We start from the raw sequence: 11486 nt of genomic DNA on the forward strand, positions 1-11486 counted from the left end.
TAGTGAACATGATAGAAGAAGCATAGGGAAATTTTTCCCACAAGAAGTGATAAGAGTAGTTTGGTTAGAGGAGGGACGAGAATGGCTTCTTCTCTCTTGCCGACTTGGATAATGGGTTTACAATAAAAACTCATGTGAGGTTGTTTCTGTCATTGTGATAGTACCGAACTGCCACGTGACAGAAACGGTTCTATTTAAAAAAGATATTTTATCTGAGAGTAAAAAAAAGGTATTTTACTACTATTTTCTCTAGTTGCATAACGCATGGACCGCATGGTGCAAAATTGAAAATTACATGGTTTTTTTTTTTTTCAAATTATATTTTCATTTCAAAGTCTGTCGAGCTTTGAGACTTGAGACTTGAGAGTTGAGGCCATTGCCATTGTCTCCAAGACCTCAACCATGCTCCGTCGCAAAGTCTCAGCCCAACCTTACTCTCTCCTCCACTCAATCACTACCGTCTCCTTCTCCACCTCCAACTCCACCGTCGATCTCCTCCACTCCTACACCGTGACCCCTCCAGTCCAACCCTGGCCTCGACACCTAACCCCAAAGCGCCTAGTCTCCATCATCACTCGCCAACCCAACCTCGACCTCGCCCTCCAAATCTTCCACCACGCCGCAAAATTCCACCCCGGATTTTCCCATAATTACGACACCTACCACGCCATCCTCCGCCGCCTCTCTCGCGCCCGCGCTTTTGATCTCATCGACCCACTCCTCTCAGACCTCCGAACCTCCAACGTCAAATGTGGCGAAGACCTCTTCATCACCCTCATTCGCAATTTCGGCATTTCGGGTCGCCCCAAATTGGCCTTCAAAATCTTCCTTGGCATTCCCAAGTTCGGAGTTCAACGCTCTGTTCGCTCCTTGAACGCCTTGTTGAACGCTTTGGTTCAGAACCATGAGCACAATTTGGTTCACTCGGTGTTTAAGAATTGTAGGCAGAAGTTTGGGGTTGCGCCCAATGTGTTTACTTGTAATATATTGATCAAAGCTCTGTGTAAAATGAATGATATTGAGACTGCACTCAAGGTGCTCGATGAAATGCCTGCAATGGGGTTCGTCCCGAATGTGGTGACTTACACTACGATTTTAGGCGGGTATGTTTGGCGGCGTGATATGGTTGGCGCCAAGAGGATGTTTGGTGAGATTTCGGATAGAGGGTGGTTTCCGGATGCGACTACTTATACCATTTTGATGGGTGGATTTGCTAAGCAAGGGAAGTTGGTTGATGCTATTAAGGTCATGGATGAGATGGAGGAAAATAGGGTTGGCCCGAATGATGTTACGTATGGGATTATGATTGAGGCTTATTGTAAGAAGAAGAAGTCGGGCGAGGCAGTTAATTTGCTTAATGATATGCTTGAGAAGAGGTATGTACCAAGCTCGGCCCTCTGTTGTAAGGTGATTGATGTTTTGTGTCGCGAGGGGAAGGTGGAGGATGCTTGTGAATTGTGGAAGAAGCTTTTGAAGAAGAACTGCTCACCCAATAATGCTATCTCGAGCACACTCATACACTGGCTTTGTAAGGAGGGAAAAGTATGGGAAGCTAGGAAGTTGTTCGATCAGTTTGAGGCAGGTTCGATTCCTGGTGTCATGACTTACAACATGCTTATTGCGGGAATGTGTGAAGTGGGAGAGTTGTGTGAGGCGGGAAGGTTGTGGGATGACATGGTGGAGAAGGGGCGTGCTCCGAATTCTTTTACATATAATATGTTGATGAAGGGATTCTGTAAGATTGGAAAAGCAAAGGAGGGGATTAGGATTTTGGAGGAGATGTTGGATAAAGGTTGTTTGCCCAACAAGTCTACTTATGCTATGCTGATTGAGGAGCTCTGTGACTCAGAAAAGGAAGTTGAAGGCACAAAAGTCCTTTTAATGGCAATGTCAAGTGGAGACATTGACAGTGATTCATGGGATCTTTTCCTTACTAAGTTTGTTGGTGGTTTGGATACCGGAGAAAGTGTTCTGGACAAAATACTACTGGAGAATGCTAATTAGAGGCTATTCAACGTATAATCTCATCTGAGCTGCCCAGGCCTCTTGGCAGTTGAATGCACCTACCATATTCTCATGCACAAGGTTTCTCATGTAATTTCCATTCATTCCTCTATTTATTTATTCTTCATTGTGGAAAGAAGGAAATATTACTTGTTTTCTTTATGAATGATTTAGACTTTGATTTTGAAGGTGATTTAGACTTTCAATCTTTGATGTATTAGCTCATTTTTTTGGGTTGTATTTCTTAATTTCAGGAACTGGGTCACGTCAGAATCAGGCAACATGTCAACCCTCTTAGTTCCTCTCTCTCTGTATGTGACTCGGTGGGTGTTCTTTTTCTGTATCACATTACACTATACAATACAATTTTAGCTACAGACAATAAAAATAATAATGTTATTATAGATAATATTTACCTCCTGATTCTTTAATAATATTTTTATTTTTTATTTTTAATGGGGTAGGTGCCTGCGGAAGTACCTGACTGGAATCAAGTCTTCAGGGACCCAACATTGCCACTCATGGTGGATATTGGAAGTGGTACCATTATCATTCCTTTTCTAATGGACTCTCTTTTGTATGTGTTCCTATTTTTTGTCCTAGTGCTTCTTAATTATAAGCAATGTAGCATTGCCTTTACGTTTTGGTTGTTTAATACCGTGACAACATGAAAAATTTGCAAATAGAACCAACAATTACCGACTAGTTTCTCGGGTCTTGTTAGTCTAATCCTCTAGAATCCAGTAATTGCCTTTGGACTTATGAACCCAACAACTGTGTGCCACCATGTATGCGCTCAGATTCTATATTTATATTTCTATAATAAAAGAACAGTTGGAAATATGGGTTGGAGTATTTTCTATGTTCTGTTTAATGTATTTTTTGATTTCCATTGGGGCGATTCTTTAGTGTGTTACTTCATATGAAATCAATAGGTATGATTATAATAGAAATGCGGAATGCCAAGATCCACAGCTCTTTACTAACCATATTATGAAATTATAATAACAGATCTGTTAGAGGCTTACTGCCTTACCACTAATGGACTATTTATAGAGCTACCTGACTTTATTCATAGGGATACAAAACTTGTTGATAGAAAAAATGGATTTTTAATTCAAATTGCTAAATACTCCAAAATTTACAGAACAAATGTATGCTATGACATAGCTGCTTAACATACATATTCTCACACTCATAGCCACCCTTTTTATATGTCACAACTCACAAAAAGCCATGTAGTATGCCGCGTCATGGAGTAAGGCTGTTTTGTAAAGAAATTCTTTAGGTATATCATTACTCATTTTTAGTTTAGTAATCACGCTGAAGTGGCAAAGAAAATATGCAGATATGGTGTTTAGAGCACCACTCTTAAATTTACAAGGCCTTGAAAAAAAGTGGCAATTTTTTTGTTTGGGGGGGGTGGGGGGGTTTGCTGAGGTAAGTGTACAACTAAAATCATTATCTTGTACTACTAGTGTAAATATGCTCTTATTATTTGATTAACTGATGGGGGTTTTATGAAGACCATGACAAAGTGACATTCATACACTTGAAAATTCTTCTGATTGAGTTAATGTATAATTACTTGCTCCTCATTTCTCCTTTTTCAAGAGAATATTACGGCTTTGTTTCTCATGTACTAATGTTCTTTTTTTCCCTGATGCAGCTTGTCAAGCGTGCTGAACTCTGGGTTAAAGAGCTGGCTCTTAGTAATGTGTAAGGCCCTTGATCTTATTGGGTGGTGAAACCTGTTGCGTATTATTGGCAAGCAATTGATATATTATACTGAACTAAATTGCAGACATTTCATACTTGCATATGCTACCACTTCTTTCAAACAACTAGTGTCTACATACCCTGGACCCTTGATGCTTGTTTCTATACTGGTGAGTTCACCTCTCATACCGAAACATTAAAGGACATATTTTCATGTGTCCAAAAATATTTTATCCTTGTTATCGGATACACCAGTATTTAAATGATTTCTTTGCTCATGTTTATATGCAGTGCCCAGATCCTTATTTCAACAAAAGGCATTATAAGAGACGGGCTGTACAGAAGCCTTGGTTCACCTCACTAGTCACTTCGGTCTAGGCCAAGCTTGTTCAATCTTGATTATGAATTGTCTAGCGAGCTTGAGCTTGTCCGCACTTAGTTTGTTTGGCTTTCACATCCACAACAGCGCAGCTACTTAATTATCGGATGAATCTGCAATTGTTTTACCTCAAACGCATTGAAGGAGAGGAAAACAGTATGGCGCAATATGAAAATTCATGTAAATGGTAATCATAAAGAATGAGAAAGGACAACTCTGGCTGAAATGGCTTAATCAGTGAGTTCTTGCTGCTCAGTGAATGCAGTGGAATTAATGGCTGCCAAACCAGGATTGCATTTTGTGCTGGATAATGGATTTCTGGATGTAGTATTAGAAAGTGATGCACATTGCACAGGCAGTGGTTAAAATGCTTTCAGTCAAGGCTGAGAGCTTGGCCGAAGAGGGTAATTTAGCTGAAGATGCACTGCACATTTCTGAGAGGATTAATTGGTTAGAGGAGGGGCCTTGCTTACTGCTCTTATTTTCTTTGATGTGTATATCCTTCTTCTTGGTAATGAATATAGCATTTTTGTTATTTAAAAGAAAAAAAAAATCTACTACTACCATAAAACATATAATTTAAAATGTGTAAAATTCACCATTAAATATTTAGAAGAAGAATTCAAAAAACATCCACAAGCATAGAATATCATACTTTTATATGTCTCATCTATTGAAAAGAAGACCATACTTTTGAAAGGATATTCCAATATATTTTGCCACTTTTTCTCAATTTATTCTTTCTTTTTGCCTCATTTGTCATTTAAATGAACTTATCTGTTGACCATATTTGATTTGAAGCGATTGGGAAGGGACGTAGGGTAGTGGGTGCAGCAAAAGGTTCAAGATGAAAATCAACAATTATTATTTATTAGAAGTTCTTTTTGGGCCACCAATACCATGAAGTTATCAAAGTTGGTGGCTTTTTACTGGGTATCACATGCAAAACATAAATTCTTAGCGTGTGGAACACATGCGAAGCACACACGCTTTAGTAACGCGGCGCATCAACTTTATGTAATACTTTTATCAATTTATCATATCAATTATCATTATGGATCGTGTGATAAGACTTTATACTATTTTTTTTTCTTTTTTCTAGTATTTTAATTGGAAGAATTCTTCTTGTAGTTGTTTATTTTTTTTCTTTATTATTTTTAAATTGTTGAAACTTGAAAAATTAATACTATTCTTACAATATAAAATAACTCTAAATATGCATGTGTGCACTTGTGTATAGAGACATTTTCATTGCTCATAAATGTTTTCTTAGTGGTGGGAAGAAATTGAATGCGTCAGTGTATTTTTTAAATTATAATTTTCTTGTTACTTAAAAAAAATATATTTTATTCTTTATAATCAATGTATTTTTCTAAGTTATCTTTCTAAAAATTAGTGTCTAATCCTGAATTCAATAATTTACTTTCATTAATTCATTAAAATAAATTAAACTCTTAATGTCTCTCATATTAAGTTGCTTATAGTACTAGGCAGATGGAGTATTTTACTATTAAAAATACAAATATCATACAGTCATAGCCTAGTCATCAAAATATCAACTTTTCTTCTACAATTCCACTTCTTTTTCGTCTTTCCTTCCCAATTTCAACAACTCCTCTTTCGTTATTGGCACGGTTCTTTCTTTCTTTTAAAGTATTTTCTTCCTTTATCCATACGGATTACGGCCCATAAAACCTCACGCGTTTGACACAAACAAAAAACCTCTGAACACGCGTTTGTTTGTGTGTATATTAAGGCCGAAGCCTCCAGGGGAGAAGAACTGCACATGCAATCTTAACAGCGAGAGGAGAACAAGAAACAAGTACCAACCCAAGATTTCTATAACATCAAATTTTTTATTTACCCAGAAAAAGAAAAAAGAAAAAACATCAACTTGGTTAGCCATCTCTATCTTTCTCTCTAGTTATTGTCTCCTTTTTCTTTATTGATAATTCTACTTTTTGCTTTTGAAATCGTGGTAATCTTTAATTGCTCTAAGAAGATTCTTCTGGGTTTGTGAGTTTATGAATTTGTTTTTCTTCTTTTTTGTTTTCTTTGTTGTTGCATGAAGTGGATGGAATTGCAGCTTCTTGATTACTTTCTTTTAAGTTTTCTGAAAACTATGATTATTGTGAACATGGGTTTCTTTTTTGAATCTTGATGGTCGGTTTGTCATGTGATAAGTGAGATATCTGAACTTGTGGATGCACACAAATATTGGTACTAGATCTATGCCCTACTTGGAAATTTTCTTTATTTGGGGCTCTGTAGCTTGGTCCCAAGATGATCTATTTGGATTTGAAGTTTTACATATAGCCTGTGAAGGACTTCTGTTTAACAAGTGAATGATCATAGTTTCCCAGATTTAAGAATCTTTCCAAACATGTATTGGGTATTTTGTGAATACTTCTTGTTTGGACTCAGTTAAAGTAGTGAACTTTTCCAAGGCAGAGTATGATATGATTTGGGGTTTCTTTGGCTGTGTTTGTTTCAATCTGACTACTTTGGTTTTTGGTTTTCCCATTAATCTTATAAAATGATAATTTTTTGTAGGCAGTAGTAAGATGGACAACAAAGATGATACTAATGACAAAGGGCTATTTTCACATCTTGCTGGATATGCTACTGGACACTACCCACAGCATGGATCATACCCTCCACAAGGATATGGATATCCCCCACAACCGTATGCACCACCTGGGTACCCTCCTCAAGGTGGGTACCCTCCCCAAGGCGGGTACCCTCCATCTGGATATCCTCCTCCTGGGGGATATCCACCAAGCGCCTATCCTGCTCCTGGTGGATACCCACCGGCCGGTTATCCAGGTCCATCAGCTCCATACCATTCAGGTCATTCAGGTACCCTATCACTTTCACCTAGTTGTCTATTATTATGATGTGCTAATATTTTGGAAGAAAGTGGGATAGAGGTCAGGAAAAAACTTGAGTATGTGGGATGAGTGTGAATTTGGAGTTACTAGACTATTCTTAATTTTAAAATCTATTATTGTAATTGTTGGAAGTACTAAGGCTATGCTTGAGATTGCTTATACGACAATTGACAATGAGGTTTCTCTTAATAATAGTTTACATAAAGTGTAATATGTGAGTAGAGTTCAGTTTCAGTCATGACATTAGTAAAGCTATACCTGAACTGGCCTTCCATGGATTCTGTTGTGACAGATAGATTAAAGGAGTCATCCTAGAGGGTGGGTTTTCTCCTATTTTTAATTTTATTTTACCTCTAATTACAAAATTGACAGTCAGAACCTTGCTGAACATTAGGACTGTCCAAGAACCAAACTGAACCACTCAAGCAATCCAAACAAATCAAATTTTTGTTCGATCACCATATTCTTAAATGTGAATAGTTAGAAGGCTGTTGGTAGAGTTACACATACCATTCCACCTTGTTTTGGTAGATCACAAGCATTAATTAGAGTTTCAGGATATTGTTCTTGGGCATCAATTTATTGCAATTGCATGTAATATATATGCTATTCCACTATTTTTGTTGCAATTTTGTTGACTGAAAATTATTTCAGGGCATGGATCTGGTATGGGAATGGGAGGGATGTTAGCTGGGGGTGCTGCCGCCGCAGCTGCTGCTTACGGAGCTCAGCATCTTGTGCATGGGAGTCACCATGGCTATGGTTATGGAGGTCACCAAGGCTATGGTTATGGAGGTCACCATGGCTATGGTCATGGCAAGTTCAAACATGGCCATGGTCATGGCAAGTTCAAGCATGGCAAATTTAAGCATGGCAAATTTGGCAAGCGCTTTGGGTTTGGGGGCAAGTTCAAGAAATGGAAGTGATGTAATAGTGGATTCATGATCAAAGTTTCTCTATTGATAATGTAATACAATACTACAATTGGCTTTCTAATAATTACTTCAGACAGGCGTTTTTGGAATTTTTTTTTTTTTCTGAAAAGCTGCTATTATATATGTCATTTTGTTCTTCTTGTTCCTATGATGTAAATATGTTTCTCTTCTATCGTGAATAAGAATGAGTATTAATTTTTAAAAGTATGACAGTTTGAGTAGAAACCATTGAATGATTTTCTTTCTTTTCTTTTTATGCTGAAACTAATTTAAGGTTTCTTGTTTCCCGAATAAATTCAAGGATTCATTAATGCCGTGGTGTTCTAACTTGTAACTATGTTCAAAATGTAATCCAATCCGTTCAAATCAACCGGTCAAGTTTGATTGAAATTTCAATGACCAGTGTATTGGATTGAACCTTTTTTTGGTGGCCATGGTATTGGATTGAACTTTTAAATTCAAGAACTGATATCATTTTTACCTTTTGACGAATTCTCTAACTAAAACGCCGTTTGAGATTGCGGTGGAGGACCTAAAAGATGCTGTAGATGACAATTTTTAATCACCTACAACAATTTTGATATTTGGTTAAAAAATTTAAAATTGTTTTCCCTACAATTCTCAATTCCCCACAACAAAAATAGAAAACAGGTTTCTACATACTTTTGAAAACTGCAGTAAATCACAGCAACAATTTAATAATTATACACGGCCACAACAATTTTACATTAACATTTACCAAACACTTTGATATTGTTTTTGCACTCATAGCACTTTTGAAAACATAGTTTATCAAACACTCAATTGTTTTATTTTACAGCTGACTTTACTTCACAGCTGTTTTACTTCACAGCTGTTTTTCTTCACGGCAATAGTAAATTGGAAGATTTTGAAGGCATTTGAAATTATAAAAATTATGTATAATTTAAATATTTTGATAAAATTATGTTCTACATCTATATCTATAAACATAAAGGAAGCTTTTCCAATTTTATGGGACAATATTGTCCATGATTAATAAAAATGTTATGTAAAATAAATTTACGTAAAAGGGATAAATTCGTAAAATACAATCTTAAAAGAGGTGGCAACGACCTCCTCCTGATAGGCAACAATCTGTTTAGTTCCTTGTCTATCTTATAAATAGGCAATGGAAGATTCTTTGCATATTGTGATGAAGTCATTGCCTATGAATTGTTGGAGATCAAGTTTTCAGTTGTTGCCTGTTCGAGGATAAGCAACGAATTCAGATGTTGCCTAGCTATCCCATGTTTTTTTGTAGCTTGATTTTCTAAACACCCAACATATAAAATAGTAAATAGGCAACCATGTGCACCAATAATTTTCTTATATTGACCTATCATATCCAATCATTCGTCAATAAAATTTTGATTTTACTTGTCAATCTCAATTCAAATTTGATAAGTGTATAAAAAGTATTAAATACGCAAATATGTGAACTAATAATTTTTTTTTTTTTGTAATTGAGGGTATGCTGAGCCAACTTTCGCGCATCAGACTAATCCCTTGGGCTGGTCAAAGGCAGACAATCCACACCGGGCCTAGGGGATTCACAAAGAATTTTACCTTTCTTACTGCCTGGCTTCAAGGGTTGAACTGGAGACTCGAAGTCAGGTGTCTGGGTTTACAGCTAATCCAATAATGACATTCATCAATGAAAAATATTGTTTTTACATGTCAGTCACAATTCAAATTTTACAGGTGTCTAAAAAATACTAAATAGGCAAATATGTGAACCAATAATTTTTTTTTCTAATTGATGTATCACATCCAATCTAATTTTATGTGTCAGTCCCAATTCAAATTTGACTGGCGTAAAAAAGTATTAAATAGCAAATATATGAATCAATAATTTGCTCTCATTGACGTGTAACCCCCAATTCAAATTTGACAGGTGTCTGAAAATAGTAGATAGACAAATATATGAACCCATAATTTGCTCTAATTAAGGGTATCATAACCAATCCAATAATCATATTCATCAATGAAAAATATTGATTTTACATGTCTGTCCCAATTCAAATTTGACAGGTGTCTAAAAATACTAAATAGGCAAATATGCGAACCAATAATTTTATCTAATTGACGTATCACATCGATCCAATCTGATTTTACATGTCAGTCCCAATTCAAAATTGACATGTGTCTAAAAAAGTATTAAATAGGCAAATATATGATTTCTCTAATTAACGTATCATATCTCATCTAATAATGACATTCATGTCAGTCCCAATTTAAATTTGACAAATGTCTAAAAATACTAAATAGGCAGATATGCGAACTAGTAATTTTCTCTAACTGACGTATCACATCCAATCTGATTTATGTGTTAGTCCCAATTCAAAATTCAAATTTGACAGGTGTTTTAAAAAATATTAAATAGACAAATATGTGACGAATAATTTGCTCTACTTGACGTGTCATATCCAATCTAAGAATGACATTCGTCAATGTAGATTATTGATTTTACGTGTCAACCTCAATTCAAATTTGACATGTGTTTAAAAGTGACACATGGACAAATATTATATGGAACATCGATGTGTTATTACCAATCAGCATACACCACATGTCCAAGAAATCCCTGGCAATTTTATATATAATAAGGCCGATGAGGTCTCATATGCACATTCCGAATTTTCCTAAAATCATTATTATGCCTTGCAATTTCTATTGCTTTATAACCACTCTTGTTCTCTGTTCTATATTCATTGTGGGATGTGCTTCTATTTAACCCTTCTTGTCTATGAAATATTACCTTCTAATTATTAGCTGGATTTGATCGGATCAATGATTTACCAGATACAAAAGAATAACCTCCTTGCTGAAGGACAGAGCTCAACAGACGCCTGAGGCTTAGGAAGTTGCCTTAGCCTGATCTTACACCAAAGAGGCCTAAGCAGACTCCTGAGGCATTGGAAGTTGCTTGAGCTTGAGCTTACACCAAAGAGGCCTAAGACAAAGGAATGTGTATTCTTTTTCCAAAGAAAGTGAGGAGGAAATGGAAGTCTAGCTAGATCTCCAGATTTTGACGGTGGGAAAAAACCAAATGATGGAAGTATGCAATCCACCAACAATACTTATATATTAACCTTGAAGGAAAACAATTGTATAGTGAACATATATAATGTATACACGTTTTTGTTTCTATATATATTCAGTATACTTTTCTTTAATTAGCATTTAAATTTCATTTCACATTTAATTTTATTGTATTTTGTGATTAGCTAAAAACCTGATGTCGGTTCATGTAATGCAGACCCAAATATTAAGAAACACTAAAAGAACGCACAAAGGCCCATTGACGCTCGATCTAATGACCCATGCACCACAATTTGTGTTTAGTCAACCCATGTTATGTCAAGCAACCATACATGCAAACTTATACAAAGTTATTACACCATGCTTGCACATTAATTAGGTCACTTTTTAATCATCAGTTATAAGGGTTATTTATACCAAAAATAAACCAAGATATACTTTGTGCATCTCCAAACCCACATAAGTTATTAGGTAAAGTCCCATATTATTTATGTA

At 36.0% G+C, this 11486-nt stretch overlaps 2 protein-coding genes across 10 annotated transcripts; both read left to right on the forward strand.

The window, feature by feature from the left end:
- Positions 1-334: 334 nt before the first annotated feature.
- LOC147291141 (Pentatricopeptide repeat (PPR-like) superfamily protein) lies at positions 335-4711 on the forward strand. 5 transcript variants are annotated; one of them, XM_086237312.1, is made up of 6 exons: positions 335-2094; positions 2259-2327; positions 2469-2581; positions 3674-3723; positions 3809-3893; positions 4015-4711. In XM_086237312.1, exon 1 carries the CDS (start codon positions 403-405, stop codon positions 2002-2004), a length of 1602 nt encoding a protein of 533 aa, XP_086093438.1. In that variant the 5' UTR covers positions 335-402; the 3' UTR covers positions 2005-2094; positions 2259-2327; positions 2469-2581; positions 3674-3723; positions 3809-3893; positions 4015-4711. The 5 variants fall into 5 exon arrangements, with proteins under 5 accessions (XP_086093438.1, XP_086093437.1, XP_086093441.1 ...); XM_086237311.1 differs by having other exon boundaries at positions 2469-2544; XM_086237315.1 differs by having other exon boundaries at positions 2259-2315.
- Positions 4712-5781: 1070 nt separating this feature from the next.
- On the forward strand, positions 5782-8135 carry LOC147291142 (uncharacterized). Of its 5 annotated transcripts, none has more exons than XM_086238697.1 (3): positions 5782-5999; positions 6656-6961; positions 7648-8135. In XM_086238697.1, exons 2-3 carry the CDS (start codon positions 6667-6669, stop codon positions 7917-7919), a joined length of 567 nt encoding a protein of 188 aa, XP_086094823.1. In that variant the 5' UTR covers positions 5782-5999; positions 6656-6666; the 3' UTR covers positions 7920-8135. The 5 variants fall into 5 exon arrangements, with proteins under 5 accessions (XP_086094823.1, XP_086094825.1, XP_086094821.1 ...); XM_086238699.1 differs by having other exon boundaries at positions 5794-5999; positions 6660-6961; XM_086238695.1 differs by lacking the exon at positions 5782-5999 and adding an exon at positions 6006-6322.
- The last annotated feature ends 3351 nt before the right edge of the window (positions 8136-11486 follow it).

This window comes from Dryas octopetala, chromosome 3 (genome assembly GCF_963921425.1).
Source record: "Dryas octopetala chromosome 3, drDryOcto1.1, whole genome shotgun sequence".
In the NCBI taxonomy this organism is placed as follows: domain Eukaryota; kingdom Viridiplantae; phylum Streptophyta; class Magnoliopsida; order Rosales; family Rosaceae; genus Dryas; species Dryas octopetala.

What these genes read in the sequence shown, in the direction of transcription:
- LOC147291142 (XM_086238695.1), top strand. An exon ending in ATACCATTCAGGTCATTCAG is followed by an intron (nt 6,962 to 7,647) that starts GTACCCTATCAC and finishes AAATTATTTCAG; the next exon opens with GGCATGGATCTGGTATGGGA.
- LOC147291141 (XM_086237312.1), top strand. Translation starts at nt 403, where the DNA reads ATGCTCCGTCGCAAAGTCTCAGCCCAACCTTACTCTCTCCTCCACTCA.